Source organism: Zeus faber, assembly GCF_960531495.2.
Source record: "Zeus faber genome assembly, chromosome: 2".
NCBI classification, from domain to species: Eukaryota; Metazoa; Chordata; class Actinopteri; order Zeiformes; family Zeidae; genus Zeus; species Zeus faber.
This window is the reverse complement of record NC_137189.1, coordinates 31,003,325-31,029,856: the sequence shown is the minus strand read 5'-3', so window position 1 is coordinate 31,029,856 and position 26,532 is coordinate 31,003,325. Positions and strand designations below refer to the sequence as shown.

Genomic DNA, 26,532 nt, shown 5'->3' with positions numbered 1-26,532 from the left:
ATCTGTCTCTGAGCTTTGCTTCCTTACACTGGGTCATTTTTTGCTCTTCGCTGCTGTCGATGCGCTGGCTGTTGTGGTACCAGGCGATGGACGGGTAGGGCAGGCCGGCCACCTTGCACCTCAGCACCGCCTCCTTCCCCTCCGTCACCTCCACGTCGGCCAGAGGTTTGACAAAGTCCGGCATGGTCCTCCGTTCCACCTCGCTCTCCAGCACCTCGGGCTCCTCGGGTATGGACGGCATCTTCTCCAGCTTGGCCCTGGGACGGAAAACCAGCTGTTATTCAGGCTGGTTCAGGCAGTCGGAGGTTCAATACGTTGAACAATGAGGTAATTCAGGTTTGTTTTTAAATAAGACCTCATACTGTGGGGAATCTTGAGTCAATCAAGAACTGAGATAGAACTGAAATGCCACGACAAAATCCTAATTTCTGGCCGAGACACCGATAGGCCATACTGATTTTGGAGTGGTTTTTGGAGAGATTATGACGCTGGAAAGGTTCTTGATGAGTCACTCAGTAAAAAGAGTCATTCAATTTTCAAAATTCGTTTGTGAGTCTTGCATTTCTAGTTGTCAGATTTTTTTTGTGTGTGATTTTTTTTTTTGTGTGTAAAATGTGTTTGTTGTGTGTGTGGAGTCTGATAAAATGTTCTGTGTGTCAGATATTTTCCAAGCACTTTCCCATTTCCCATGTCCATTTCCTCCAAATTAAGAGCGCCGGAAACAAGAATAGGCTAATCTAACCCTCTTACATGTGGGAGGAGATTGCTGCTCGGGGTTCCTGCACGTAGAGCTCCGCTGTGCATTCAGACTTTCCGTGCACGTTCTTGGCGACGGCAGTGTAGAAGCCCTCGGTGTCGTTGCTGACGTGGGCGATGACAAGGGAGTGGCGCCCTCCCTCCTGGAGGATGCGCACGTTATCGCTCTCCTCCACCGGAGCCTCTGGGAGCAGGTCGGCAAAAAAATAAAGAAATGGATAAAAATATAGATAGCAAAAAAAATGACTAATTTGTTTTGTTTGTGCGATTGCTGATTATCAATTGTAGATGGATCTACCCTTATATGGACATGGTTAAAACTAAAAACAGCTGTTCCCAACATTTTATATATTTTCTACCTTTTTGTAGATTTGTATAGGGTACGTCATTTATTATTGGAAATCTAAAAAATGTAAGGTTGTTTTTTTCCAACTCTGCATTTCTCTCGATGCTGGTTCTCTAGACAGGCACCCATTACGTTTCTCTTTATATTTTACAAATGTCGGAAAAAACCCATGAAACCAGAAACCATGTTAAGTTGTACTGCAAATTTTGTTTGCCATTTTAAACGTATTTGTGTTCATTTTGAATGAAGGATTTTCGTGGGTTTTTTTTGTCAATGGATGTAGATGATACAAGATGTTGTTTACTCACCAAAATGTATCCAGGTGACCGTGGGCGCGGGCGAGCCGCTGACCTTGCAGTCAAAGCGAGCGGTGCGACCTTCGATGACCTCCAGCACGTCCAGCTTGCGGGTGAACAGCGGCTCCCTGGAGGGAGTGACCCTGAGGCCCGCACTGGAGGTCAACTCCTCTGGGAGGAGGGGAGGAGAGAGGAGGAAGGAAGGAAGGAAGGAAGGAAGGAAGGAAGGAAGGAAGGATGGAAGGAAGTAAGAAAGGAAGGAAGGAAGGAAGGACGGAAGGAAGGAAGTAAGAAAGGAAGGAAGGAAGGGAGGAACGAACGAAGAAAAGAACGAACCATAAAGAAGAAACTTTGGTTATTGAAAGATTTAGAAAAAAAATCAGGGACGGTGGTATAAAAAGTGCATATAAAAAGTACATAAAAACTCCAGTACTTATATTCTTACTGTTATTTAATTATTATTATTATTATAATTATTATTATTATTATTAGTGGCCCAGCCCCGAATGGTTATTCTTATTGTTAATGAAAAACTGACGTCAGTAGTCTATGGATCTCATGGCTCTGTTGCAGTCACTGACAAGATGAGTAAAATGTGTATTCGGGGCAGTCCCGACATGCCTTGTCCAAGTTTGATCCAGATGGGGCCATTATTGTGGAATAATTTGGTAAAAAAACTGTATTTTTTGTCATCGGCGCAACAAGTGCGCATGCGCAAATGACAGCTGGCACATGTGACATAATAGCATTGGGGTCTACCAGGCCGAACTTCTGCACACATAAAATAAACCGGAGGAGATAGCCAGTACGCCGGGCTCTCCGTGGATCGTTGTCGGCTCTGGCAGGCGGCTTTGTCGGCTCCAATCGGCCTGCTCTCCGATTGGACTTTCAGCTGAGTGCAATTCCCTTTTTTTTTTTAGTCTGATTGCAATTATCCATGTGTGGCAAAGAAAATAATCTGTGCATCTGTGCCCCAGTGCAAGCCTGCTCCTTGCAGTAAGTGCGCACACACACAGGCTCTTTTAGTTTTCTTTCATGCAAAAAACAGTCCTATTTTGATTCAAAATTTGTAAATTTTAGTTTATTTATTTATAGATTTATAAAATACATGAATTTTTGTGAAAGCAGTTTTCTGTTGAGTGACAAAGTGCGATAAAATAATTGTGTTCCCCAAAATGGAAGAATAATGATTAGTGATAGATAGTGACAAATGATAAATAATAGTGATAAATAATCGTGGTCACAAAACTGAATGAAATAATCTTCATTATCATTTTAGCCATAATCATGCAGTCCTAATTCCGAATGATAAATGCCGTTAGTTGCGGTGTAGGAAACCCACCCACAGCCCACCCACCCACAGCCGCAAACACGTCATCATAGAATTACACTGTAGCCACAAATGTACCTCTGTAGTCACAAAACACACCAGAACAGAGAGCCCAAGCACACTCGACCAATGAACTTTAACGACAAGCCGACAAACCCGGACTCTGCGTATTGCTGCCTGCAGCTATATTTGTTTATTATTATTATTATTATTATTATTATTATTATTATTATTATTATTATTATTATTATAACACTGTGGCTCTGTGGATTACTCTATTCTGATTGGCCATTACATGGTAAGTGGTCAGATATTTCTGAATAATGACCGCTGATCTGGTAATAATGACCATTGCCAGGGGCAACCACTTCTCCACCTGGATTCAAGTGCTTAACGAACACTTTAAGAGATCTCTTCAAGTCTTCTTCAATCTCTTTAAACCTATTTACTTATATTAATATAAATGTTAATGTCCAATTTCACATTTATATTAATAAATGTAAAAAGGTTTGTCATATCTAGGGCAATAATTTTTTTTGTGGGTTTTTTTTTGTTGCAATGTTAGCTACGTTGTTGTGGGCGGTGTTTTCTTAGCTCCTAAACTAGACATACTACTTCAATCAATATTCCATTTCAATGTGTTCTTTTATTTAATAAGTATCTGTGTAATAAGTGGGCTAATGTGCAGCCAGCTGTTCAGTATCACAAAATAATCCCGGACAGGGTAATCAGCTCTTATAACACTCTGAAGGGGGTCATTTGACAATAATGACCGGCTTGCTGGACACTATCCCCGAGCTTTATTATTTTATCATTTTATAATCAAGTGTAGCAGTAGTAGTAGTAGTTGTAATTGTTGCCATAGTAGTAGTGGTAGTCGTAGTAGTAACACTATTAAGGGCATGTGATTTACCTTTGGCGGTGCTCAGCTTGCAGGTGTAAGTCCCGCTGTCGTCCTCATGCACAGAGTTCAGTAAGAGACGACACCTGAGGGTGAGAAGAGTTTCTTAATCCGTTTAATCATCTAGCTATCTACTTTAGATTTTAGGATCACAAGAGCAAATAAGATTTACTTTCACTACATTCACAATGGGTTTTTTTCTTACAAATACTGATTTAACACCTCGAATAGAACTGCTTTTCTTCACACTAGCCTTAAAAGTATTGGTATGCTTTTTTGATACCCAGCCCGAACACAACATTTTTCAATTTTAAAACATTAAAGTGGTAATCCATACGATTATTTTGTTAAAAAAAATATATTTTTTAAATGGTACTTATTTAGTTGGTACTTAATAAACAGCCATTCAATGTATTGTACTATGTGCACCTCTATATGCTGTTTCCATTGTTGGTGGCGGGGTCCGCCACGCACAAGAAATGAAAGGCAGCTGTGGTGAATTGAATAAAGCAGCCCAGCTTGTTGTGGCCAGTAAACTGTTTTTTTAAGTATTCTCTCTTTTTCAGACTCACCTCTTGCCGTCGAAGTGCATCTTGCAGTTGAGCAGCGCCGGCTGGATCATCTTTCCGTTGGAGAGCCAGTCCACGTCGGCATCCAGGGGCCCCGTCATGTGACACTGAAACATGGCCGACTCGCCCGCCCTCACGTCCACGCCCTCCACCTCCCTGGTGATGGACAACACCGTGTGCGTGGGACCTGAACATTGGAAAAAAAAAAGATGGAAACGTCAAACTAAGTAGACATCCAAATTAAAGGACTCAAATTCACAAAGTGAATGCGCGGCTTTTGCAGCTGCTATACTGTTGCAAATAACAGGAAACGCGAGCGTCAAATTCACACACACGAACAGCGAACTGTGAGGCGGCACTAAATGCGTGTATTTAAATGAGGTATTATACATACATTTGGTGCAAATTGGCCCCTTTCTATGTAAATGAGCCTCCTTGCAGAAAACGTCCAATTCACAAACACCAGCTCTAACAGCCACACGCAGTTAGAGTGATGCTATTACCGTCTGGAGAGACCTGCTGGTAACTGCGTGAGACCAAAACAAAAGGCAAAAAAAAGACTCCGCTATGCGATCGTCTTCAGAGAGCTGGTGCAACTGAAGTGCATTTATAACGGGTGTCACGGCCAAACTTTCCAGTGATCTGCAAATTTTATTTTGACATTATTATCACTTATCTACTTACTAATATATTGTTATTATTATAATTATGTCACAGTCCGCTGTAGTTTTCAAAACGCACTCCAAAACAAAGTTGATGAACCTTTGCCATTTTTTTTGTACAAATAAGCCGTTACAAGCATGGACAATAACGGCTCTATAATTCATATTAAACTCAAAAGATATTAAAAAAGAAAACTAAAAGTTATAGGGACTAGTGATAAAGTGGTCAAAATTGGCATTGAAGCACAGATGGCCTTGAACCTCAGGACCATGGATAGCTCCGCAGGCGGCGGCCTCGGGTGCAGCGGCCCGGAAGAGTAAAATATGCTAAATCAACTGTCATCCTTTCTTCATTGTAATTCTCTAATTCAGTGAGAACTAGAATGTATTAAGTAAAAATATAGATGATAGATTATATATATAATCTATATAGATATAGATTTTATATCTATATATATATATCTTGATATTATCTATATATAGATTATATAGATGTAGATTATATATTTATATATATGTAATCTATATTATACATATATATATATATATATAACTATATATATGTGTGTGTGTGTGTGTGGGGGACCCAGAGGCCATCAGGTGTCCACCGCAGCCCCAACCCCCCTACATAACAATTGAATCCCTCTCTTTGAACAGAGAAATGTCACGGTGTATGGTCCCGGCGTCACATTCCTCTCACCTTTGACCTCCAGTCTGAACTGGCACAGTTTGGCTCCCAGCTCGTTGAGGATCTTGCAGACGTAGAGTCCGGCGTCGGACCTCTGCGCCGCGCTGATCCTCAAGTCGCCGGCTCCGTCTTCGCTCTCCCTCACGGCGAAGCGCCCCGAGTTCCTCAGCGGGACCCGGTCCTTGGACCTGGGGCCGGGGAGAGTGGGCAGCACGGGCAATAAATAAACGAAGAGCCGTGAGTAGAAGTTTCCCACAAATCACTATCGTCAGTTGACTGAATACATGATGGTAACTATGAGGACATAAAACAGAAAGTCTACTGTTTATTCTTTAGGTTTATTTTAATGTTTTCTTCTTGTAAATGTTATTGTGTAATGTTTTATAATTAGGTTTATTGTATATTTATATTTTTGTTTATTTTTGAGTTTCTGGTGTATTGTTTATTGTTAATTGTTGTATATTGCCAAATCTTTTATTGTTCATTGTTTAATTTATGGTTTATTTTTCCGGTCGATTGTTTACATTTTATAATTTATTGTACATATTTTAGGCTTATTTTATATTTCTAATTTTTCCTATCATCAAACAAGTTTTTCTCAAGATAATTTCTATATGTTTATTGCATATTTCTTTTCAGTTTTTTATTTTTATCCTTAATTCTTGATTGCCTATTTTTTAATGTAGATCTATCTATCTATCCATCTTTCTATCCATCTATCCATCTATCTATCTATCTATACATCCATCCATCCATCCATCCATCCATCCAGCCATCCATCCATCCATCTATCTATCTATCTATCTATCTAACTATCTATCTATCTATCTATCTATCTATCCATCCATCTATCTATCTATCTATCTATCTAACGATCTATCCATCTATCTATCTATCTATCTATCTATCTATCTATCTATCTATCTATCTATCTATCTATCTATCCATCTATCTATCTATTTATCTATCTATCTACCCTGAGGCAATCAACCACTTTGGACCAGTTAAATACCTTGTCCTGTTGTCGGTCAGTTATCATTTCTCTTGATGCAGTGCCAAACATGTATCGCGTCAAAACACCCACAACGATTGGTGTCTTACCAGTACACCATGGGCCTGGGCTGCCCTCTCACTTTCACAGAGAAAATGACCTCTTGGCCCTCAAACACCTCTTGGTCACATGGTGCCACCTGAACAACAAGACAAAACATTTTTTTTTAAAGGTACTGTTTTTAGTCAAGGGATTAGCATTCATTGAGACAGCCTAGCAAGTAGCATCAGCAGGTAGCATCACGATTGCCACCGTTGCCATGGTAACATTCAACAAGCCCCAAAATAAACCGTTAGTTACTAAAAGCATTATTCTAAATTGAGCTGTGAATGACCTTTGGGAGCATTTGCTTCAGTCTTGTTCTTCACTAGTGGCACAAGGCCTTATGGGATATCCTCCACCGCCGATGTTCCCTTGACATTTCGCCAAATAGAGGAACCCAACTTGGGGCATATCCCATGTCTCCTAATGTAATGGGTCAGCCCTTGGTGGCCATATTTTCAAAAATTGCTTGCTACTGCCAAGTGCCAAGACTAGGATGCGTGAGAGTTCCTCCTACCTGGAAGGACGGCGGCTCTCTGAAGTGGACCGATTGGCTCCGAGTGGACGGGTCCCCGAGATCCATGGGCTCCTCCCCGGAGCCAATCACGTCTTCATGTGATTGGACGGGACTATGGGGATCCAAGGACAGGGTCGGCCTCCCACGATGCTCGTGGTTTGGCTCTGAAATAGAACATTGTTGCAATGGTGTAATAACTATTATTGTTATATGTTTCCTCAATTTGTGTTGGACTGTTTATAGTTGAATAGCAAGCTCGGTCGCGAATTAACGATGGCGCTCACTTTGCAAGGACACGCAAAGAAATTGGCACGGGCAATTTCTCCAGGACCCCACCAATAAACGTGACTATATATTGATATCAAATTAAAAATAGGGTACACTTAAAACAGGGCAACATTATCACAGATCACCATCAATACCAATTTTACCACTAGGCTAACACTTTACATAGAAGCATGTTTGACGTTTTTTGTGAAATAGCCCAAACGGTTTTTCTAAATTTTAACCATTCTAATTTATTTCCCAAAATGAATAGTGTAGTTCGACCTGGCTAATAACAACAACAAGTCTGTGGTGAGGTTTGAGCAGCCACACATGTCTTGGGTCTACATTATTGGGCCCAGGGTCAGTGTGGCTGTACACCTGTTGCTCATTAGAGTAATCAAAGGGCAACAGGTAAAACCCCCATCCCCACACACACACACACACAGGAGAGGAGCCTTGGTCATGACATGTACATCTGCTCCGGGCTTGTTCCTTCTAGCCCCCTTTCTACAATAAAACTGGTGTGTTTCCAACCCCATTGCCTGTGTCTCTGTGTCGGAGGGCCCTGGACCCCCACTCGGGTGAACGTCCACAACATCCTAGAAAGGAAAGGTTGTTTCAAAATAAAAGCTCAGCATCTGAGATTTATCAGTGCAGTGGATATTTTTGAAGAAATGATGTCCACTACAGCATGTCCACTTAAAATTGACCCTCGACCCACTTTAGTTCCATGACTCACCAATTGAGAACCACCGAGTACCAAATCTGTACTGTTGAGTTAAAGTAACGGGTTGGATCGGTGCCCATTTGATGAAGTGGTACAGTCAAGTAATGTAATTCTAGGGCCAATAATGGAATGAATGAATATCTGGGTGTTTAAATGTTGAATTTCAATTGTTCCTGGGGATCATTTAATTTGGGTTATTAGGTGGAGGTCAGACAGGGCTTGTAAATCTTCGGGTGGCGGCGATCTGCTGCAGCTCGGCTGTTTATCTACTACCAAGCTCCAGAGATGGAAATCTCTGCCAAGATGAGCGACTGGCAGCCGAAAAAAACGCATGCGCACGCATGCATGCACACACACACACACACACACAGGGACACCCACTTCCCTGAATTTCTGAAGAGCGCGGACGATCACACACACATTTCCACGCTTCACATATGGGGACAAACTTTGATGAATTTTCCCAGGTGGGAGGTGCGCCCACGCACACGCGCACGCGCACACACACACACACACACACACATACACACACACACACACACACACACACACACACACACACTAGCCTTCTGAGTTGACTGAACAGATAATGGATTAATCCCATAATCCCTGTCCCAATCATTGCTTACTCTCACAGAGCACTAGAACACTGTCTGGATCCACAGCGGTCCACAGTACCGATCTGGGATGCCAGTTCCACCCCCCAATAATCCCCTCCAAAAATCCCAATCAAACAGACAAAACATAACGTTGACAAATTACTAAAAAAGAGGCAATTGTTTTTTTTCGAGAACAAAAACAGTCAATCTCAGTCAATTCCCAGATGGCGGCAAGTTTAGTGTTATTTTTATTGTTAATTTTTAGGTTCATTGTACATTTTACATGTACAGTCTATCTTCTCTTAATTTTGGGGGTTTATTGTATATTGTCATTTTATTAAACAAAAAAAAAGTTTTCATTTTGTTTGTTTGTTCAAATTTTTTGTTTATTGTTTATTTTGAGGTTTATTTTTCTTGTTAATTTTTAGGTTTGTGCCATGTATGTATGTATGGATGTATGTATATATGTATCTATCTATCCATCTGTCTAGCCATCCAACATGCTGCCATTTATTCTCAGAGAAAATACTCTTGAATATAATATAATAGTGTTAATAATTTATTACACAATTATAATAGTAATATAATTCTAATTAAATAATAACAGAATAATAATAATGCTTATAGTAGTCAACCTTTAGTAATAATAACCATATAGTATTCACAGTATACAGGAGGCTGGATCCGCTGTGGTGACCCCAAACGGGAGCAGCCAAAAGAAGAAGAAGAAGAAGAAGAAGAATTCACAGTATACAGTAAGTCAGCAGTATTACTACAATACCAGCTATACCACCGTTTAGAATAGTATATTAATGTTATAAATTCTTGACCTAACACTGTATGAGACGCATCGGTGTCTATTGTACTCCTGATAATAAGGATGAGTGTTAGCACTGTAGTTTGTTCCGTATTTTGACATGAACAGAATCATCATAGTTAAATATACAGTATCACTGACACATTCTCGACAGAAACACTATAATAACACCCTTACAGTTAAATCTTACAACTTGAGTCACAACTTTAGTCATAACTTTCATCAAAAGTTAAAGCAGAGTTATGGAATAGAAACGTACCGGCGCTCACACCTCCGTAGCGACGGATCCTTCCCTGGAGTATTTATGCGAAAGCTGCCAACTCTTACACAACGGCCGCGCGGAACCAGAAAACTAATCTTCCAGTCCGATGTGATCTCTCGCTCCCTCGAACACCATCTTTTTATCTCGATAGTACTCAGTTGGGATGGACGCACTAATCTGTTTTTCTGTGTCTTTAGTTTTGTTTTGAAATTTGACACCCAAGCAAAGACATTTTATTCGATTTTTCATTTTTTTTAATTTACAAATGAATGTTCTGTGTCTCTGTGTGGGCTCTTCTTCCCAACCGGCTTAAATTACTCGCCATAATCTCCGGCAACATTTTCGACCGAGATTGATGAAAAAAAAAACCCCGGAGTAAACAGAAAACGATACGCAGAGCAGGCGGTGGGAGATGATGAACCTCACACACTGGGACACAAAGCAGAGAATGGGCGTCGGGTCTAAAAATACCCTGCGCTACGTGAGGCTCCGCCGGCCTAATATGGAGAGGCAGCCCCCTGCACTCACACTGTTGGTACTGAAACACACACTGAAACACACATCTGGCACACACACACACACACACACACACACACACACACACACACACACACACACCTGCGAATAAAGATACACATGCAAAAAAAACATGTCTTATGATCACAATGATTCCGGAATAAAATACTCATATCGGATTTGTTCCTGTGTAAGTCGTACAAGTTGTATTGATTCTATTTGTTCATGGCGCCCTTTATTGTTTTAACTTTTGTTGATTAATTTATATTCTTATAAAAAATAAGAAGCTTTATTTTTGGTAAATATCTACATTTTCTGTACAACCTTATGTATACTTTTTTATTGGGGTTGTCTGGAAGATTAATGTTATTTAAGATTAATTTCATTGCTTTATCATATCATAAGATACGGCTGTACTGTTGAGCATTTGACTAACAAAACGTGAGTATTACATTTATAAATGATTAAGTTTATTCTTCTTTGGAAGAAAGATTTAATTGTTGTCCATTGTTTGGCTAATGTTAAAAAAATTACACAATATTACCCAAAATGTTGCATTACTGAAATACATAGAAATACAATACTACATTACTGTGTCACATCAGTGCAAATAAATCAATAAATTAAACGATTTTATATATGCATAGATATATATCTATATATATATATATATATATATATATATATATATATATATATATATATATATATAATACCAATTAAAAAAAAAATATATATATAATTAATATAAATACTGTAATAAATAATAATAACAATTATTTATCATATTTTATATTATATTATATTTATTTATAAAATAATAACTCACACTCAGACCGACAAATGCTTCGAAAAGATTAACACGGGAATCCTTCACACAGTAACACACACACACACACACACACACACACACACACACACACACACACACACGCACACACAGTGTCAGCGTCAGTTTCAAATTAAGGGTATCCATTTTGCGCTGGCCTGGCACGGAGCCTCGGGGGGACCTTTGTGCGACGAGGACGGTCTGCCATCTTGAATTTCTCTGCACCAGAGGGAAGCGCAGAGAGCCTTTTTGGAATTAATGGGTTGTCGTGGCAACCAGCAGTGTGACCAGCCGCTGGCTGAGCAACACCATTAAGACCCGATGCGGAGCCCTGGAAGGCTGGTAGCCGATCACATTGAGTGTGTGTGGGGGTGTGTGAAGAGAGAGAGAGAGTGTGAGTGTACTGTAGGTGTGTGTGGATGTATTTCAGTGTGTGTATGTTTATTACTGTGTGACGGTGTCCATCCGTCCATCCGTCCATCCATCCATCCATCTATCCAGCCATCCATCCATCCATCCCTCCGTCCTCACCTGACTGGATGAAGAGTATGGCGCTGCAGGACGCTCGGCCGGACGCGTTAATGGCCGTGACAAAGTACGTCCCGGCGTGGTTTTGCCTCATCCTCGCCATGGTCACGCTGTGCCTCCGCCCCTCGGCCCGGACCACCAGGAAGGAGTCGCTCCTCAGAGGCACGCCCGCCTTCCACCATGTCACTGGGGGTTGGGGGAGACGGAGAGAGGGGGCGAGATTGAGACGTTTAATTTTAGGTAAAAACTTTTTTTTTCTTTTTTTTTTCCATTTGTTTTCCATTCCAATAAGGCCCTTTGAATTGAATTGAATGGAATGAAACTGAGTTGAGATGGATGGAGAGAAAGAGTGATCGAGAGATGGACGGAGCAGGAGAGATGAGGCGAGAGACAAAGAGAGGGTCAGAGAGACAACAAGAGAGAGAGAGGGAAAGAGAGAGAGACAGAGAAACAGAAAGAGACAGAGAGGGGGACAGAGAGTGAGCGAAGAGCAAGAGCGGAAAAAAGCGGTAAAAGCAAGACGGAAGGAAGTATAAAACAATAAAACCCAAGACATAGCTGAATGGCCAGAGTGTAAAAATGCAAATTTAAACAAATGAGCTTTTTCAAATGTAAACCAGATGTAGCGGAAAAAAGAGCAATCACCTTCAGTAATTTACAGTTCCTGCAAAGCTCTGCAATGTAGCGGGGGCCATTAGGAGCTTTAAAGGTAATGAGATGGATTACCAAAAGATGCTTTCATCAACACTGGGACCGCATCCAGTAATTATGATCACAATGAACACAATTCCTCATTATATGTATCCGTGGAACCGCCTCCAATTTTGATAAGAAATGTAATTATGATGCAGAAAAGCTGTTCTTAATACCAATAACTACAGTATAGCATTTAAAATAACTCTACAATGATGCATATGCACGTATGTTCTTTTGGACAAATATACAGTATGTTGCTCAAAAATTACTGGAGGTAATTTAAAAACTTAAACTAAACAAAAAACAAATCTCCGAGCTCCACACCACCGATGCACCAAAGCCGAGCTAAGACAAATATAGACAAATAATAGTCTTCCCTCGGAGATCAAAATCCTCTTTGACAAATCTTCACAACTGTATTACATGAGAAGTGGGTACATAACAGAACTCTCTAGTTCTGTACAATCCTCAGGTGGTTTCCAGGGAAAATGGAGCTTTTGTTTCTGCAAAGGAAGGTGACTGAATGCAATCGCGCTTGTTAAATTGCTCGAACGAAGCACACTCCAAATCCATCCCATGCTGCGAAAGGAGAAAAGGCCTCATCCAATCGCGTCCAACCAATGCTGGGAGAGATCCTCAGCCAATCAATGGTGGACACAAATTTTATGGTAACTGACCCATCATTAACCCAGTTAGAATCTTGACGGTGATTTCATTGGTTCTCGTAGAGCAGAAATACAAAAGACCATGGCAGTTCCCTACTCGACCTGTAGGCGGTGACAGTACCTGTAGGAGCTGGAGTTCCGGTGACGGTGCAGCTCAGAGTGACCTCAGATCCAACCTGTGCCGTGGTGTCCACCACAGGCTTCTCAAACTGCGGGCTGCGGCCCCCTGCTGGGACCTCGTCTTCAAAGGAGATCACTGGGAATGCAGCAGCAGAAACACATTTTCTGAATTATCGTCGACGTCCTTGCCTCTAACGGTGACTTTGACCCAAACACAGGGAAGAAGTTGCATTGATAACTTTGTTTGGCAAAGGGATACAAATGTTAGTTGTCAGATAAAGATCACAGTGTAAAAGGCCATATTGGCCGTCTAATCTAGAGAACAAAAAAAGACTACATATGACATTCACCCAAGAAGACGAAATTTGCTTCAATTGCTTGATAATGCCCCAGTAATATGTCCTTCCCTTCGGATTGACCCTACCTTCCTCTGGAGACACAGATGGAGCAGAAGAATCTTTCTTGCTGTTTCGACCCCTGCCCTCCATCCTCCTCACGCTGTTACCCCTGTCACTCCATTCATCACACTCCTCGTCCATGGGAACATCCTCCACCAGGATGGTGGGAATGGTCACCTTGGAGGTAGGCGAAGGCCTCCCCACATCTGCCTTTCTCCTCTTCAGGAGGGGGCTGGTGGAAGGAGTCGGCGACGGAGTGAGCCGTAGGGGCTTGGAGGGATGGGAAAACCCTAGTTCCCTGACTGTGACTGGGGAGACTCTCTTCCCTGCCGGGCTGGGCGTCAATCTGCATTCCGCTCGGTCGTCCATGTCCATGGTGCAACTCTTCGTGTCTGGCTCAGGTTGGGTTTGCCCAATGTGTGACGAAGGTTTGAGGGATGTAGCAACAAGTGGTTCCATGGCAGATGTGAGAAAGGGCTTTGCAGCTGGAGATCGCTGAAGGGTTTCGCTGAATGAAAAAAATAAAAATAAAATAAAAATTTGCTACGTAATGATGGCAATATTGATCAGAAAATAGATATGAGCTGGTATTATTTTTAGATCCACGTTTGGAGTAAAACATGTATACATTTTTCACAGATAAACTAAACTCGATAAAAGACAATCTCCAACCTGGTTGGGCTTTTCTTTGCGACTGTTGGCAACAGTTGCCCTGGTAACTGAACCGGTGGTGTATCCATGGTAACAGAGACTTTCCCAGCAACGTGCGGTGAGGATGAGCCACCCTCCGGTTTCTGTGAATCTGGCACAGTCATCTTCCGCTGCTGAGAACCAAGCCTCTGATCTCCTAGGCTTTTGTCTGAGGACTGCGGACAACTCCGCGACGGACCGTCTCCTTCTTTGCTTCCTTCCCGTCGTTCCACCAGGGCACGCTCCTTGGCCTCCAGCTTCCTCAACACCTGGGGGGGAATGGGCTCCAGCTTTCCCAGGGCCGGACTGTACTTCTGGGGGAGCTGCTCTGTGGAGTAGGCCTTCTTCAGACTGGGCTTCCCCACCAGCTTCTTGATCCTCTGCAGCTCGTCGGTGAACTTGCTCTGGACCCGCTGAGCGTAGCTGCTCTTGTCCTCCAGAGAAGAGGCTCGTTGCTTGAACGCCGAGCGCCTCTGAGCGGCGTCCTGTAGAACGTGCCCGTCCTCCTTGGTCGGACCTCCACTTTTCCGGCGGCCATCGTCTGATTCGGTGGAGGCCGTCCGCCCAAGCCTGGATCCGACTCCCCGGGCTGAAACCACACTCCCTCTGCGCTCCTCAAAAGCCAGCACCTTGTCAAAGATCTTGGGTGCTGCCCGGGACAGTTTGGGAGTCATGGCCATGCTGTTCACACTTGAGTCAGATGCCTGGTTTGTCTGAGTGAACTGGGGACCTCCGGGTTGCTCTGGAGTTTGTGTATCAATGCCATTTTTGTGCGCATTGGGAGAAGGTTGGTCAGAGACAGAGGCAGCTGGAGCACTTTGTGTGGGACAAGAGGATTTGGGGTTGCGGGAAGGGAGGCTCTTTGATTCACCAGTGGTCCTGGAAGGGTTGAAATTGGGTGGAAACTAAGCATTAGACTTTGAGTGTAGTGTCCTTGTGGTGGAGTGGTGAGGTGTCCAGATTTTTGTGAGGAGTTATCGCCAAACCTGTAAATGTTTGTTTGGATGTCTTTCACACATTTCTCTTGAATATGTGGAGTTTTTTTGTATGCCGCCGAATATTTTGCCTGTGTGTTTTTGGCGTGCTTTGTAGATCATTTGGACAGGGGGACCAAATTGAAAATGTAAAAATTAAATGGATGACAAAAAAAAAAAAGCTAAAATGAATAAAATGAATCAATGATCACCAACTCACTGTTCTAACCAAAGCAGAAGAGAGATTACATTTCTCATGAACTACCATGAATGCCTATAAAACATCTTAAAAAATGAGTCATTAATTTGAAATAGAAAAAACACATGCCTCAAAAGAACCTCTGAAACGCACAGTCAGTAGTATTCGTACAAAAAAAAAAATCATGCTTACATTAGCTTGTTTCAAAGCCAGCAACTCATGCATGTCATAGCTATGAAGGTATGGTATGTTGTTCCAAGAGTCCGGTGCAAGGGGCTTAACCAATAATCACAGTATAAGTAGGTGTAACACACATTAGTAATATCGGTTAACATGAGTAGTTCGAGAAAAACAATTTGCCACGTGAATGGCATGGATTCAAAGGAAAGTGTGGAGTAAAAGCAAATACGGGATGATGACATTGATCAGAGATAAAGGATAAAAAGGCCTTGGATTGGATGAAATAAGATCATTGAAATAAAAAGAGTGAGCATATGAAAATAAGTCCATATGAAAAACACTTTTTGCTTTAGTCTGAGGATTGTTTTTCTGTGGTAGTCTTGTGAGTTAGTAGTCTTTGCGAATTGTCAGTCCTTATGTTTATTCTCCAGAATTCTCCAGAATTAAAAAAAAAAAAAAAAAAAAAGGCCGTGGGCTACAAGGGCATAGAAAACGTCCTCCCTCGGTAGAGACTGAACATGCTCCCGTAGTAGTCACTCCCTACCGACACACTTTCCTCTGAGCCCTGGACGGGCCGTGCCAGGTTAGCGTGAGAGGCTCGGATCAGGGGCTCCACGCCCAGGTGACGGACGGCGACAGGGCCCCCCTCGACGGGGGCCCCGCCCAGGGCTTGCCTGGCCGGATGCGAGGGGTCCAGGTGGAGCCCCGGGGGCCGCGAACCCAGGGCCCTCAGCTCCCGCTCCACCACGGGGTCGAAACCGCCAGGCAGGGTGGCCCTGCGATCCGGGCCGTCCGGATTGTCGTTCATCATCCTCCCCCCTTCACCTAGAGTGGGGGACGGCAGGAGAGACAGGAAGGGAGGGGGGAGTGGTGGGAAGAGAAAGAGAGCGAGGGAGGGATAGGAGAAGGTAAAGCGTGAGAAACACTTTAATAAAGGTTTGCTTGAGGTGAGTCAAGTTACATCGCCATCTAGTGGATTCAAATCCCTGCTGTTGGGCACTGACATTTCTTCCACATTAATAAAGAATGAAGACAAGAGAAATAAAGGAAATGAATCTTTCAGGATATTTGTTAAGCTATTTCCGTTCGTTTCGGATGACCTGGTTTTAATTTCCAATAAGTTTCAGTTTGGGGAAATTATATTCATTTTAGTTTTCGTTAACAATATCATTGAAATCCACCTAGAAAGCTGTTTTTCCATCTGCCTCGCTTTAAATATATATTGTTCTATCTACTGTAATTTTAATACAAAATGTAATGACGACATCAAAGGAGTTGCATCAGTCACACTGAGGCGTTGAAAACTAAATTATGAAAAGCTGACAGAACGACTGACCGACCGACCGTCAGACCGACAGACAGACAGACAGACACACAGACAGACAGGCCGATAGATGGAAAAAGACCCCCGTCCCTCCTCCCAATCGCAACTTAAGAGATGATTGACGTTTTATTGATGAATGGGGGAGACAGGGATGCTTTGGCAGCAGAAAGAAGGAGCAGTCAGCATCTTCACTTAACGACCTTTGAAGTGTGTGTGTGTGTGTGTGTGCGTGTGTGTGTGTGTGTGTGTGTGTGTGTCTGTGTGTGTGTGTGTGTGTGTGTGACGGGGGGGGGTTTAGACGACTCCTTACTGCAACGACAGGAAGACAGTGATTCAGCACTGAATCTGCCAGACAGAAATAAAACTGTGAAAAAAAAAATCCCCGTCAGGGACGCTGGACGAGGAAATATAGAGGATGAAACGACACACATCCTGCTTTTCACCGGCAAGTTTGCGCTTTGGTCAGTGAGTTTCATTTTTCACACATCAGCGCAGGGAAATAAGCAAATCGACCAAGTGATATATATTTTTTTTATAGTTCTAGACGGTTTAACTGCCTTCCGTGTGAACTCAAAATCGACCTTGTCGTAAAACAAAATGGCTGCAGGATCTTTCCAAAAACAGGGCGTTGTCGGGGTCCGGGTCACCTCCTTATCGCTTGGTCCATAAGTGATGGGAACAGTGTAACGTCCACCCCTTCATCCCTCGCTCTTTTGACATTCTCCTCCTCTCTCCTGCATGTTTCCACCAAGAGCATGAAGTTGATTTGTATTTCCAGAGCAGCATGACGCTACGTCTGGTCCGACCGGTAAGAGATCACAGGTTTGGTGCCGCTGCTAAGTAACTATTTGGCAGGTCATTAAAGGACAGCTTTGCTATTTTCAACGGGAAAATCACGTTATAGTGACACTTTTTTATGTTTTGAATGTTTCCAATTACAGTCATAACACATATTATTTAAAACTAATTTTTTTGCAATTGCCACGGTTCATCCAAAGCGTAACCTTGGTTACAACAGTAGTTCTTCAGTAGAAACTGACACAACTTCCTGTTTCTAGTCTATTACGTGAGCACAGATGTAGGCAAAAGAGCTGATTTTTGAAGTGCAAAAGAGTGAAAAAAATCCAGAAGAACCTGATAAAATGCAGGGTTTCCGACCATTTATTTTGCATCTATATAAAAAAGTAGTGCCTGACTAATCGTGAGCTTCCCGAAACAGAGATGTAACATGTTAAGGCTTAAACGTTTGCCCCATTTAAGCACGGTGAGAAGCTGCAGCAGAGTGGCAAGTCTCTCAATAATAAATCGTTCAGCGACGTTGTGTTAGGGACAGTTATAAAGAAACAACATCTGAATTCAGGCCTGGGCTCAAAAATGGGGACCTGTCAAGTCTCACTTTGCCAAATCATTTCAGTTCTTGCAGATCAATCCTTCCTGGGTGGATGGTTAACAACACCCTTTAGCCATTTTAACATTTAGGGAATACTATCATTAAGGTAGATAGAAACTGGAGTTCAACCGGATTCCTCCAAGCTTCGTAGATTCTAGGACTCTAGGTTCTAGGATTCCAGGATTCGCTTGTAGGAGCCTTTCTTCACCCTACCGCGCCTCTTCACCTGAACCACACCGGTAATTCTCCGCCTTTTTTAAGAGTTTCACGGCCGGGGACGACGGTGTGACCTCGGTTGCCGCTGGGAAAAAATGGGTCAGTGTGTCGCACATCCCAGCGCCAGCGACGAAAGCATTCCGCCGTGTTGGATGTCACCCGTACTGCCAGCAAGCAGCCCATAAAAAAAAACAAAACCTGATCCATCAAGCTGAAGGTTGCCACAGTTTGCGCGGCCATGCGCTGTTGCTGGTGTTCAAGCGCTGTAAATCCAAGCTTTAAACTGAGCCTGAAAAGCCTATTACAAAAAAGATCATTGAATAAGATGAAACTTTATATATCGAGGGTTAGAATGTTGATATTATCTTGAACATTTATCACACTGATTTCTAAATGAACTGCAGGTTTTACCATTTGGTATTGCATATTACTAATGTTTTGGCATTCATTTTATGCCATTTTTTTTGTTCATAGTTTATTTTAGGATTATTTTTCTTGTTCATCGTTCATTTTAGGATAATTTTCTTGTTTATTTTCTTGTTCATATTTTTTGTTTATCGTAAGGTTTATTGCATATTGCCATTTTTTATTGTTATTATTTATTGTTGCCTGTTGTTTCTGTTGTGAGCCACCGCTGCAATTTCCCTCCGGGGATGAATAAATTATCTATCTATCTATCTATCTATCTATCTATCTATCTATCTATTATCTATCTATCTATCTATCTATCTATCTATCGATCTATCTATCTATCTGTCTATCTATCTATCGATCTATCTGTTTCTAAACCATGGTTTAGGTTCAGGTTCCACAATATTGGCATGGACCTTAAGTATCTGAGCGTCTGAATAATTAACCGGGTGAATACCTGTGGGGCCTCTCCACGCGGCTTTGTCCTGGTGCCGGCCGAGCCTCTCCTTGGTTTCCATGGGAACCTGAGATTCTGCAGCCTCATCTTCCGTGGTCTCAGAGTCTGAAAACGAACAGGAGGCACAACACAACATCAGCCGGAGAAGAAGAACAAAGTAGGAAAGTGTGTGGGGGGGGGGGGGGACTGAGGACGAAGAGAAGGGGAGGAATGGAACCACCGGCATCTGTTCAACCTAGCCACGTTTTAGAATTCTGCCATCTGCTTTAATTCTCATTCCTCTATTTCCTCCTCACTGCGAAGCACTCTGAGCTGCATTTGTCATTTCAATGACGGTTTAGTATGGCAGTTACTCAGTTTGACAGCAACCCATCTATCTATCTATCCGCTCATTAATGTTCTCTCCCTGTTTGTTCCTGTGGAGACGTAGAGGTAGAGAGGTGGACAAACTCAATTGAACTGTTTCGAGAAACCGCCCACATCTAACTGCTCAGTTAGTTTTCATTGATTTTTCTTTTTTTTCTTTTTTCCTCCTGTGAACATCTTCACGCCTCCCTCTCAAAAATGCTTTCTAAACCCCGCATGCACTGCATGCCAGGAACAGCACATCTCTTACTATGCTTTGAAATCAAGGACCAGGCTAAAGGAAACAAAAAGGTTATAGGCTGAGCACGAGAAGAGAAATGAGTGATGACCGAGTGGTACTCAAACATCAAGGAGGCAGACTGTTAAACAGTGTGTTCCTCCGTCAGGAGGATGGAGGGATGCGATGACAAGGAGGAGGAGGAGGAGGAGGAGGAGACAGAATGAGAAGGAGAGATGAGCGCTCTTCGTCTTTGGGGGGGGAGTTCGGAGAGGCAGTACGGAGGAAGGAGGGGATGTGGGGGCGTAGCGCTGGTGAGGAGACGAGCGGCGAGAGGGAAAGAAAGCCCCTAAAACTAAGAAAGAAGGATAGAACATGCCGGGAAGGAAGAAAAGAAGTAGAATAAAGGCCAAAAAGGGTGAGGGAACAACAACAACAGGAAGCAAAACGCCTCCGGTGAGCACATGACCGCTCGAAAGACCGAAGGATGAAATGATGGATGATGATGTGGATGATGGGTGAAGACAAAGAGACAGAGAGAGAGAGAGAGAGAGAGAGAGAGAGAGAGAGAGAGAGAGAGAGAGAGAGAGAGAGAGAGAGAGAGAGGCAGTTACCATAGCTTTGCTTTCGGCAGGAGCGGAAAACTTCGCTTCCATAGTGGCAGCAAGAGAGGGCAGACAGGAGAGCACCGTTACTATGGAAACCAGCATCCCTCCTCTCACCCACACGACCAATCCTCCTCTCACCCATTAGAGGTCTAAAATCAGTTTAGCAGTTAGAGAGCTGGCGGAGAAAGGAGGAGGAGGGTGGGGAGTGTCGGGTAGGAGGGGGAGGAGGAGGAGGGCGGCGTCAGGTTGGGCGGTGTAGGGTGGGGTTGCCGGGTCAGTGTAGACAGGGTAGGGGATGTTAGGGTGGGGGTGTCAGGGTGGGGATCTGAGGGGGGAGATGCAAGGGTGGAGGTGTTTGGGGTGGCATTGTCGGGATGGGGTTGTTAGGGTGGTGGAGGGTGTCAGGGTGGGGGTGTTAGGATGTTGTGTGTCAGGGTGCTTAGGGAGGGGACCATCAGGGTGGCGGGGTTGTCAGGGTGGAGGTTGTCGGGAGGGGTTTTGAGGCGGGGGGGGTGTGAGGGAGGCGAGGGTGGAGGTGTTTAGGGTGGGGGTAGCATTGGGTGTTTTCGATGGGGGTGTTAGACGGTGGGTTGTTCGGGTGGGGGTGTCAGGGTGGGGTTAGGTTAGGGTTAGGTTAGTGGGGGTGTCAGGGTTGGGGAGTTAGGAACAACAACCCCCCTTTGTTTTAAAAGGGAAGTTCAGATAATGGCGGTTTGGCTAATGACGCGAGAACTCAACTAAACAATGGTGTGTGTTTGTGTGTGTGTGTGTGTGTGTGTGCGTGCGCGCGCGCGCGCGTATGCACGTGTTTTTCTGTGTGCGTGCGTGTACGACCGTCTGTATCCGGTGGCCCAGCGTTATTAGGAGCAGCTCTATATTTCGCGCTGTCTGCTCTGGGGAAAGTAGCGTTTTGGAGTCGTACAAGCCTCCACATCTGCAACGTAAAAACACTGAAAAGCTGATAAGAGGAGTCTGAGATGAACCACTCCGAGCTACTCGGAAACCCGGCAAATTTCGGTTACAATCGCTTTGGCGGAACAATAATAAACACCAAAAAAGGAAAAAGCTCACTCACGCATTAATAATATAGAAAACACAATGTAGCAGTAGCAGAGCAGCTTTAATAAATCGAGAATAATTTGAAAGGGCAAACGAAAGACTGAGTGATGTCGCCTCATCACACACGGGAATGCGATGCAACAACGACCGATCGAGCGCGGCGTTGATATCTGAGAGAGGAGAATAAACAGAATAGAGGGCTGCGGGAGGAGATGCAGCGTGCAAAGGTCGTCCTGACAACACACCATGGGTAAATCTGCCAAAAGTCCGTGTTGAATTCCCAGTCCTCTGAAACAAAACGCACAGAACACACCGTGTTATTCCGCAGCCAAGCCCCCGATCACATTCAAATAAATTCACTTTTGGTTGCTGTTGTTGTCCTGAAGCCATTCCCTTCCGCTCCGAGCTCCCGCGGCCGAGCCCCGGGGACGGGCGGCCGGAGCTTTGATTGTGAATGAAAAAATGACTTCTATAACCGGGATTTTACTGCAAATTTTGTTGCAGTGTTGAGGCTGCTCAAAGAGTTACAAAGCCATCTTAGAGCACGTTATATGGAGATTGCAACTTTCAAAGTGGGTTTTAGTGGGTGGACATACCTCATCTAGCTCTGTATTATCTCCAGTTCTACGTTTTTGTCTGCTTTTGTTATTATTATTATTATTATTTCATATTAATGTGTTTATTTATTTTTCTTGTTTTTGAAATTCCGAATTATTTCTAGTTGTTGGTTCTGGTCACAGGCCTTATTGTTATGGTCTCACGTCTATAACAAACTATTAGAATATACTTGAAACTTAGATCTTTGCACAGTATTCCATCTTGCGTTCAATAATAATAATAATAATAATAATAATCACAATTTAAAAAAAAGGGCCAATTTCCAGTAATACTGTTGATCAGCACCATGGAGAGCTCCCAGAGAATGACTCACGACTCTGCAGTGGATGTGGATACAAGTAAAGTCAAGAAAAACTCCAAATGAGTCATTCTGTGGATTTCCTCCACGCCGAGCGTTCCCTTCCCCCCGGTGGGCTTTTACGTGGTTTATTTTTTCATTTTATTTTCTGATTTAAGCCTGGCAGAATAAAACCAGTAGCTTCCAGCTTCCTGGTGTCCTTACCGTGCTGCACCTTGGGGCAACGGTATCAGTACAATCCAGCCACCAAAGAAAAAAAAAAAAGCATCTTCTGAGAGAGCCAGGACATAAGGCATAATCCAAAGGCCTCTCAGCAATGTTTGGATCCAGTAATTCTGAACAAAATAAATATATAAATAGTCTGTTCCATCCAATCAAAGGCAGAGAATCGCTTGGTGTCTCGTGGGTGGGGTGGTTGAAGCTGAAATTCACGGATCCCTGAACGCACCACGGGGACGGGGGCTTTGCGCCGTGTTTTCCCTCAGTCTCGACGACCTGGTTTCCCGTGTCTCCACAGTCCATCGCCTACTGACACACTTTCTGTGAAACCCGTCTTATTACATAACACACCTACCCCGAGCGAGAGCCAAGGTAACATACATATTTTAGTGCCCGCTAATTTGCACACGCCAAGAGGTTGTTTAGGGAGGGGGGGTCGGAATTTGTCTGTAGAGCACCGACTCTGCAAAGCTCATTTCATTGTGTATCTCTTCAATAATTGGTTTCTAAAGGTTGTGTCATCGCAAGTTTGTATAGTTCTCCATACAGTCGGTCTACGTTAATCAATACTAAAAAAATAACAGCTACCATGCACAGTCCAAGGTCCATTTCAATATATGTGTGAGTTCTGGGTGTGGAATAAAAAATTTAAAAAACCACTATAAAACCACAGCATCTCCTCCACATCTCGGTCGGGCTTTTCTTGTTGTTGTTTTGGTTTCACTCACCTGGAATCTCTTCTTGGACCAGATTTTCTTCATCTTTTTTTTTAAGTTCCTTCCTCTCTTTCCTCTTTCCCTTTTTTTTTTTTTTTTTTTTTTTTAATTTCAGATTACATGCGGCACCAACTCACCCCGAAAATCCATTTCACCGCAAAAACCTTCCCAGATCCGCGATGGGTGTGGCATGAAAATCCACCATCCAAATGGGACTCGGCTCTCTTTATGTGTGTGTGTGTGTGTGTGTGTATGTGTGTGTGTGTGTGTGTGTGTGTGTGTGTGTGTGTGTGTGTGCTCTGCCAGGGATACGGGGGGGGCTATAGAAAGAGAGAGAGAGAGCTATAGAGAGAGGGAAACGGGGATCCGTAATTCCTGCTTTCCAACCCCAGAGATACATAGAGAGGGAGAGGGAGAGGGAGAGGGAGAGAAGGGGGGATGGGGGAGGAGCTTTGCGCTGTTAAAAACACCTCCCTTCAATTTTTTGCATTTGCTCATTTTAGATGACTAAACGTCGAACCCATTACACACATAGAATCAACAGAGAATTGCAATGATCTTTTTTAGTTTTTGTTTTTTTTGGCTTCACAATGAACCACTGGATTTTGAGCATTAGGGAATCCTTTCCACCATCGATTTGATTCATGTAGACTGTAAAAGGAAGGTCAATTGACCTAATCACTCCTCATTCCAATATAATATTATTTTTACAGTGTGAAGGGGATGGCAAATGAAAGCTGGAGCCAGGTGGCTTTGTGTCTGTCTCTGACGTAGAGGGGAGATCTTTACGACCCCCCCCCCCATCTCGTCAGAGAGATCAGAGAAACAGGAGGAGGAGGAGAAGGGGGTGGGGTGGTGGGGGCGGGGGGGTGGAAGAGAAGGGTGGACAAAAAAAAGAGAGGGAGTAGGAGGGGAGGGGAGCAGAGGGGATGGTAGAGAGAGAGGGGGATCAGGATGGAAAGGAGAGCTCCCACATCAGACCTTTTTTTCGGTGAGAGGGCGGCGTGACAGAGAGACAGAGAGATAAAGAGGCAGAGAGAGGGGAGGAGGGGAAGAGATGGCGAGAGAGAGGAGGACTGACAGGGGTTTAGAAAGAGAGATGTCTAGACGGGGGGGGGTAGAGTGAGAGAGAGGGAGAGAGAGAGAGAGAGAGAGAGAACATATCACTCCTACCCTAATGTTTCCTACTATAGCCTATCTCACAAAACCAATTCCTTTCTCAACCACCTACACTTACCTAGCCTCCACTCCTCTATCCTGCCATCCCTCCGTCCTTCCTCTGCTTTTCTTCCCTCCGAAACTACATCACATCGTCTGCTCCCGGAAGACTGAATGCAAGCCTCAGCACAAACCAGCGTCTATTCCATTATGCATGCGTCTTGTGCTCGGGCGGCTCTGTAGGACTGAGGTTGACAACAGCCGTACTCTAAGCAGCCCCGAGGCTTTCTCCGCCTGTACACAGAAATAAAACCTACACCCATCAGAGGGTGACGGGGTGGGTAAAGTAAAGCAAACAACGAGAGCATGTGCAGATGACTGATCCTATAGACGGACGACAGAAGAAACGGGAGGTCACTCATTCCAGGCAGAGATTTTTGTAAATTGCTGCACGCCACTATTGCACGTTCACAAGCGTCTTACTGCCTCCCTGATCGTTGAAGGCGCGGTCAATCGCAACGGAAAAATAGCGCCAAATAGCACGCCCTAAAGGGAGTCGTAGAAACTGCTCAAACATTTGCCAAATGTAACTCCTCCACGAGGCTTCCTTGCCTTCGTAGCGGAGGTAATCTTGGAAGGCCGGGCATTTGGTCGTCGTCGAACAATTAGTGCCAAACAGTGATGCCAAGAGGAAGCCGCAGAAACGACACCAGTGTTGCCCCAGTCCAGTGCGCACTGCCTGTTTTGGGAGCTTGAAATCTCAGCAACCATCAAGGTACCAGTGACTTTTATCAAAAATATTTGTGAACCCCTGCCGCCATACCATGGTCAATATGCGCAAACAAGCGAAGGAAATGACCGCTTGGACCTTCAAACGCTGACTGAAATAGCAAAGGGTCCTGTCAAGCTGACGGAAGAGATGGACAAGGGGTTGGAAGATTGATTTTGTCCGGTTGAGGTCCAGATCGCTCAGTTTACTCAGATACAAATATTCGCAACATAACAACAAAGATCGCTTCCATCCTCTGACTCTTTATTAGGAGTCGTGAGAAGGGAAACGTTCACCGCGATTCTCGGAATTTTGAACCCCTCCGATCACACCATCACCAATATCTAGGTCGGACAATGAGAACATTTTGAAATGCAGGACACCATCCTCCATAATGCCTTTCCTGAGATCACAAGAGGTGTGATAACAATCGTCATTACAGCTCTCTGCAAGCGACCGCCTCAGGCCGTGGAATCTAACAGACTCGCTAAGCACTTGTACACACACGCGCACACGCACAGGCACACACACACACACACACACACACACACACACACACACACACACACACACACACACACACACACACACACACACACACACACACACACACACACACACACACACACACACACATACATGCGCGCGCGCAAGATTGTCTCCAAAATCACCTCATCCATCCAATGGCTCTTAAAATAAGTACTAGATCAAAGTCAGGAGCTAATCTTCCACAACTTCCACACATCACTTTTTTTACTGGCCTGCTGACACACTTACCTGTAGGACGTCTTTTTTTAACGGTCAGTGGCACAAGATGCTGTTCATTGGCCCTCAAACAGATAATCGATGCGTGAGACCTCATAGCCCTGTGAATCAATGGCCGCTAGCAGTCCCAGTAAATGCAATGACAATAGGAATACAAATTTATGATGAATGAATACAAATCAATTGTTAATCATCTTTTAGCGCTCATGAAAGTAATCTGTGATATACAATTATGCTGTATAAATGTATGATAGTCAGAAGAAATGACCTAAAAGGTCTCAAGATACCACATGTGAAATAATACAGGGGGTTTCAT

General features: G+C 43.7%; 1 protein-coding gene across 2 annotated transcripts in view; it reads right to left on the bottom strand.

Moving 5' to 3' along the window:
• Nucleotides 1-26,532, bottom strand: part of spega (striated muscle enriched protein kinase a) — an 81,729-nt gene that overhangs the window by 29,584 nt on the left and 25,613 nt on the right. For both annotated transcript variants that reach the window (XM_080024374.1, XM_080024375.1), the window contains 14 exons: nucleotides 19,424-19,528; nucleotides 16,300-16,450; nucleotides 14,255-15,151; nucleotides 13,609-14,090; nucleotides 13,186-13,320; nucleotides 11,707-11,889; nucleotides 7,159-7,322; nucleotides 6,650-6,738; nucleotides 5,561-5,736; nucleotides 4,202-4,385; nucleotides 3,642-3,715; nucleotides 1,411-1,569; nucleotides 751-940; nucleotides 28-257 (listed from right to left, as the gene is read on the bottom strand). In XM_080024374.1, coding sequence (XP_079880500.1) covers nucleotides 28-257; nucleotides 751-940; nucleotides 1,411-1,569; nucleotides 3,642-3,715; nucleotides 4,202-4,385; nucleotides 5,561-5,736; nucleotides 6,650-6,738; nucleotides 7,159-7,322; nucleotides 11,707-11,889; nucleotides 13,186-13,320; nucleotides 13,609-14,090; nucleotides 14,255-15,151; nucleotides 16,300-16,450; nucleotides 19,424-19,528 — 3,219 coding nt within the window. The remainder of the gene's footprint in view (nucleotides 1-27; nucleotides 258-750; nucleotides 941-1,410; nucleotides 1,570-3,641; nucleotides 3,716-4,201; nucleotides 4,386-5,560; nucleotides 5,737-6,649; nucleotides 6,739-7,158; nucleotides 7,323-11,706; nucleotides 11,890-13,185; nucleotides 13,321-13,608; nucleotides 14,091-14,254; nucleotides 15,152-16,299; nucleotides 16,451-19,423; nucleotides 19,529-26,532) is intronic.